General features: G+C 32.2%; 1 protein-coding gene and 1 long non-coding RNA gene across 2 annotated transcripts in view; one reads left to right on the plus strand and one right to left on the minus strand.

Moving 5' to 3' along the window:
* Positions 1-5,106, minus strand: part of LOC141452594 (uncharacterized) — a 51,576-nt gene that overhangs the window by 37,796 nt on the left and 8,674 nt on the right. The window lies entirely within an intron of this gene.
* Positions 2,151-4,439, plus strand: LOC141452592 (uncharacterized). Its single transcript, XM_074124895.1, has 2 exons — positions 2,151-2,561; positions 4,202-4,439. The coding sequence occupies exons 1-2, from the start codon at positions 2,327-2,329 to the stop codon at positions 4,387-4,389; spliced, it is 423 nt and encodes a 140-aa protein (XP_073980996.1). The 5' UTR covers positions 2,151-2,326; the 3' UTR covers positions 4,390-4,439.

The following is a 5,106-nucleotide window of genomic DNA, read 5'->3' on the forward strand; positions in this document are numbered from 1 at the left end:
CACAATAATATTGTACTTCAGCAGGGAAAAGATAATCTGTTTGGGTAAAGCAATAGATTCTCAAGCGGAGATCCCGGATTTGAACCTAGCTGCTTACACTAGATTTTCTTTTCATAGGAGCCCCTTATAGTTTACTGTCCGGTGATGTAGTTGCTTGTAATAAGAGAATATTATTCGGAGGCCGGCAATGCACTGCAAAAGAAATTGATGACTTAAATTTGTAAAAATAATTTTCTGCAATACTTTCTGAAGACTAAATAACTGAAATTGAAGACAGGAAGGCCTTCTCTATATGCTGTGGTTAACTCTTCTAATATCACACGAACACTGATTTAGCCACATAAAATACATTCTTATTTGTTTGATCAGGGAATTATAACAGAACTTCTGCTTAAATATCATCCCTACCGATGTTATAAAACATTATTGTGTTGCGTTGGCACCATTATCTTATTTTACAAATTTTACATCATTCCACAAGGTACTCTGACGAACTTGTTACTATTCCATACCCTAGTTCTTAAGTTTCCTTCTGACCTGTGCTGATCGATAGTTGATTGCTTGAATCATCAGATTCCTCTTCAGAAGCTTCAAAGTTAATGGGCCTCTTCTTGATTGGTTTGAGGCGTAATTAAAAGTGAGGCATATACATATGTACTTTGTTTAAAACAATTCTAATTTTACAAATACAGACATCCAAATTTCACTGTATTTCTGGTGTTTCGTTCTATTTTAATTTTACAGTTAAATTTGTTATTTTTTTTTTTTATTATTATTTTTTTTTTTTGGCGCATCAACAGCTGAGGTTATTAGCGCACGGAGCTTTTTCCAGTGCACTGCCGGCCTCCGGACAGTGTTCTCTCGTTACAGATAACACTGTCCATCACCGGACAGTGAGCTGTAAGAAGCTCCTAGGAAGAGAAAATCTAAGGGTCAGCTGCTGGATTCGAACCCGGGACCTCCGCGTGGGAGTCCAGTATGCTAACCTCATAGCTAATCCCTTCCCTAATTTGTTGTTATTGTTTTAACATTTCACTGCTTTCACTTTTATTTAAGCTCGTTTAATTAAGTTTAACGAACTTCATTCAGCACATTAAACCATATTCAGTTCTTGTAATTGGGAATAATTTCCGTTAAAATAAATCATGCCGTACAAAAAAAAAAAAATCAATTTAGTTTAAATTCAAACTCATTAACTTCTTTTAAATAATTTTGAAATTGAATTTATTTTTTATATTTTAACATAATTGTTCTTTATAGCTTCGCAATTCAATATTAATTAAAGTTAGTCAAAGTTGAGAAAAGAACCGCTAGAAAGTAGCACTTACACATTCTAATGGAAGAGATTTTATTTCAGCTACTCCTTAGGTAGCAGCACTTGCCTACAATTCGTTATTTAGTTTTTTCTGATTCTATTTTATAGTAATTATTTATTAGTTTAATTTCACTTCATTATAGATGTAATAATTTGTATGATTGGCTATTACTTTAGGGTCAAGTGTTCAGCTTAAAGATTCAACTAAAAGATATCAGTATGACTTCTTTTTTTTTTACAAATCAAAATTAATTTGTTGGTATTTACAGAAAAAGAAAGCATTCAGGCAAAAAAAAATCAGAAATATTCTGAACAAATATAGACTTAAACAAAATAATATCAGAGAGGCACAATGACTCTAGCAGTAGATGCGCCTAAAAAAATTGAGATTTGACTTTCAATTTTCTTACATTCTTAAGCTCATTTATGACACTTTGACATGTATTATTTATATTTGAAATAAAATTGGATTTTAAATATTTTAATTATATTGGAACTAGCTATAAAGCCGAATTTATAATCGACTTAATATTATAAATAATTCCAAATCTAAAAATCTAATATTTTTTTTATGGTAAGCTCCCTTGAGCCACTATAGTTCATAGGATGTGCTTAAAAACTGCTCAATTTGGACGTTCACGAGCTAGAGAAATATTGGGGTGCACTATGCACGTCGTTTGTGAGGCTGGGCTAGCAAACTGAAAATTCTTTTCATCCTAATAAAACGATTTAAAAAGAAGAAGCGCTTTCTAATTTCCGTATTTGTAATATTTATACCTTCTTTAGACAACAAGCGATATAGACAACCTTGCTTATATAACATATGTTTTAAACAGCAGTAAATAAAATGTAAACATAATCACATTTTTAGTTGATGAGATTCTTGATGCATTTAGCATTTGTCTATATTATAAAGTTTAATTAGTATTGCTTTTGCTATTATCAGTATTTTAATTATCATTTATTCGTTTGCTTGAACTATATATTGCAGTTTTAAACTATAGTTTTTTTATGGGACATTTCCGAATGAAAATGACGGACTGTGGTAGTGATAAAGAATGGTTAATACATCTGTCTCTTAGTAAATTATTTAAATGGAAAGTGGAAGGACATTCATTGCATAAGCAAGTGCTGGTCACAAATCTTCTGTTGGGTGCTGGTTTTCCTCGGCTTTTCCTTTTTGGTAATCCTGAATATAGGTTGAGCCCAGAAAAACCATTAGGATATTCGAAAGATCATAATCAAGGTAATGATTTTTTGGTTAGTTGCTAGAACTAAGTTGAATAGTAGGAACAAATTGTTATTAAAGATTATGAAAAATAAAGAAGCTTAGAAAATGATATGAAATGGTAGCCACAAATTTGAATTTTTAATTGGTAAATGTTCAATCAAAAGTAAGAAGTTGTGTTTTAGTAAATTACCTTTTAGAGATTTTGAATTATCAGTCAATTTAAAGCAACTGGAAAATTAATAACCATATGTCACTTGTTACTGAGAAATGCGGTTGACATTTGAACCTTCGAATTGAGATTTCAGGAAGTACCAGCTATTCATGAAATGGAAATTAATTTGAAATTCGCATCTTCTATTTCGTAGTAATGTTAATCAATGAAAGTTACTAAGAAGTTGTCAATTATATAGGAAACCCTGTCATTAAACTAACAGCAGTTGTAAGCGCAGTGATGTCGATAATTCTTTTTCTTATATTGAACGCTTTGATCTCTTACAGACAGTCAGTCCTTTTTCTTCGATTAAACGATTTCACAGCGTTTCTTTCTTTAGAGCCGAATTATTATTATATAATATTATTTTTAAGGCAGAAAATTGAGAACTAGTTTTTCACTTGAAGTTCTTGAGTACCTAGCAGATATCATAAATTTCAAAAAAGCGAATAAACTTTAAAGATTCAGGGCTACTCCAGTAATGTGAAAATCCCATTTCACCTATGAAAGAGCGTGTATTACGCTCGGAACTTTGTCGTCTTAATGTTACAGCCAATGCTTGGGGCGGAATTCTCGTTCATTCACAACTTGCTTTAGATTTCTAAAATGGTAGTGCTAACATAAGTTATGTTCGGGTCACAGTAAGTGAAATAATTTGAGAGTAAGAGTGTAACTTCTTCTCTTGCGAATAAAGTGGCGCATTTTAGTTTACGGCCGAGTTGCATAATACTCAACTTTGGGATTTCACAAACTTTCTGTACATTACTCTTGATGCTTATTTTCCCCTTGGGGGAAATGAACTACCCTCTTCTTCAGAAACTTGACGTCACATATAATCGATCGGATAGTGCCAATAAAAAAGATAGTTGTGGGCGATTGTTGTTTTGGTTCAACCACATTGACATCCTCTACCTTACTGCCACTTCTCACTACATTTACACATTCTAAGTAAATCATTTACGCTGAAGTGAGCCACAATATTGTTTTAGGTCGCGTGATTTCGTTTTACAATCATTAAAACTTCGATTATATACTCTTAATCGTCGACAGACCACCTACAATGCTTGTGATTAAGGAAAAGTACCAGAAAAATTTGAATGTTTCCAGAGATACCCTTAAAAACAAAGTTTCTTGAAGGAAAGGCACAATGTAAATCAAATGATTATTTTTGATGATTAAGAGCCCAGAATATGAGCTACACTCTTAAGATGAAAGCTTGGCAGTAAATAAATAATTGTAACTGAAATTGGCAATAATCTTTCTTCCCTTTAAAATAAAAAAAGAAGATTAATATTAAGATGAAATTAAAAAACTAAACAGGAGAAATTACATTTAGATTGTTCATTATATATTTTTGCATATTCAGGTGTAAGATAAACATTTTAATATTTAGCCTAATTGCAATGCCCACTATGTACCAATGGAATTACTTGATTTGTTTTAGCTGATACTTCTGCTACTATTGAGAAATTCAACGATCCCTTTTCTAATTCCAGCGATAATGAGTTGATAATAGATCAGTTGCTGGACAGTGTGAGAGATAGTAGACGAACCGTCTTAAGATGTATGAAGGATACAAATCCTGTCACACCTTATAAATCTGAATGGCATCATCATAAATTGACCAAGTGATTCCAGCATTGAGTTTATATTTTGAAAAATATATCAATTTTTATAGCTAACGTGTTTTGATGTATTAAGTTTAATTAATTTCTAAGTATCAAATTGAGAGTTTAAGGTCATTGCCTGGAGATTAAATATTCTCATTACGCTCGAATTTTTTTAGGTACCAACTTACTTTTAGAATCGAAACCCTAGGATCGCGGTGACTGTGGCCCTTTTGGATCAGTTTCCCTTTTAATATTCCACTTTTTGGTTTTGATATTTACTATCACTCTTATTAATTTTCATAAGGATGTCTCTAGCTGAGTATTCTATGTGTATTTAGGTGCCAACGTACCTCTGCAGCCTCTTTAATTGTTTTGCAGTAAAACTTTTCTCAACGGACTCCTCTGAATAGCAGGCAGTCTTTTATAATTAAAATATTTAAAAAAGAAATTAACTACTCAAAGAAGTTGAGTGTAGATCCAGAGAACATGTTAGGAGATGCTTAACTGTGAAGTGCATCCTGTAAAATTTTAATTTAGGGCAAAAATCTAATTAAATGTTATCAAATTCCTGACGAAATGGTAAGTTCGGGAACACATTCGCACTGCCTAACCGTAAACAAAATGGTAAAGGTACTTTAATTGTCAAACTAATTATAACATTTAATCAATGATAAATAATTTAGGAATGAGAAGAGTTGAATGCAGACTGCCCAACACCAATGTGTCGGATCCGGCGCTG

Source organism: Rhodnius prolixus, unplaced genomic scaffold, assembly GCF_049639745.1.
Source record: "Rhodnius prolixus isolate KJV_2025 unplaced genomic scaffold, Rpr scaffold_3, whole genome shotgun sequence".
In the NCBI taxonomy this organism is placed as follows: Eukaryota; Metazoa; Arthropoda; class Insecta; order Hemiptera; family Reduviidae; genus Rhodnius; species Rhodnius prolixus.

What these genes read in the sequence shown, in the direction of transcription:
- LOC141452592 (XM_074124895.1), top strand. Translation starts at nt 2,327, where the DNA reads ATGGGACATTTCCGAATGAAAATGACGGACTGTGGTAGTGATAAAGAA. An exon ending in TTCGAAAGATCATAATCAAG is followed by an intron (nt 2,562 to 4,201) that starts GTAATGATTTTT and finishes GATTTGTTTTAG; the next exon opens with CTGATACTTCTGCTACTATT.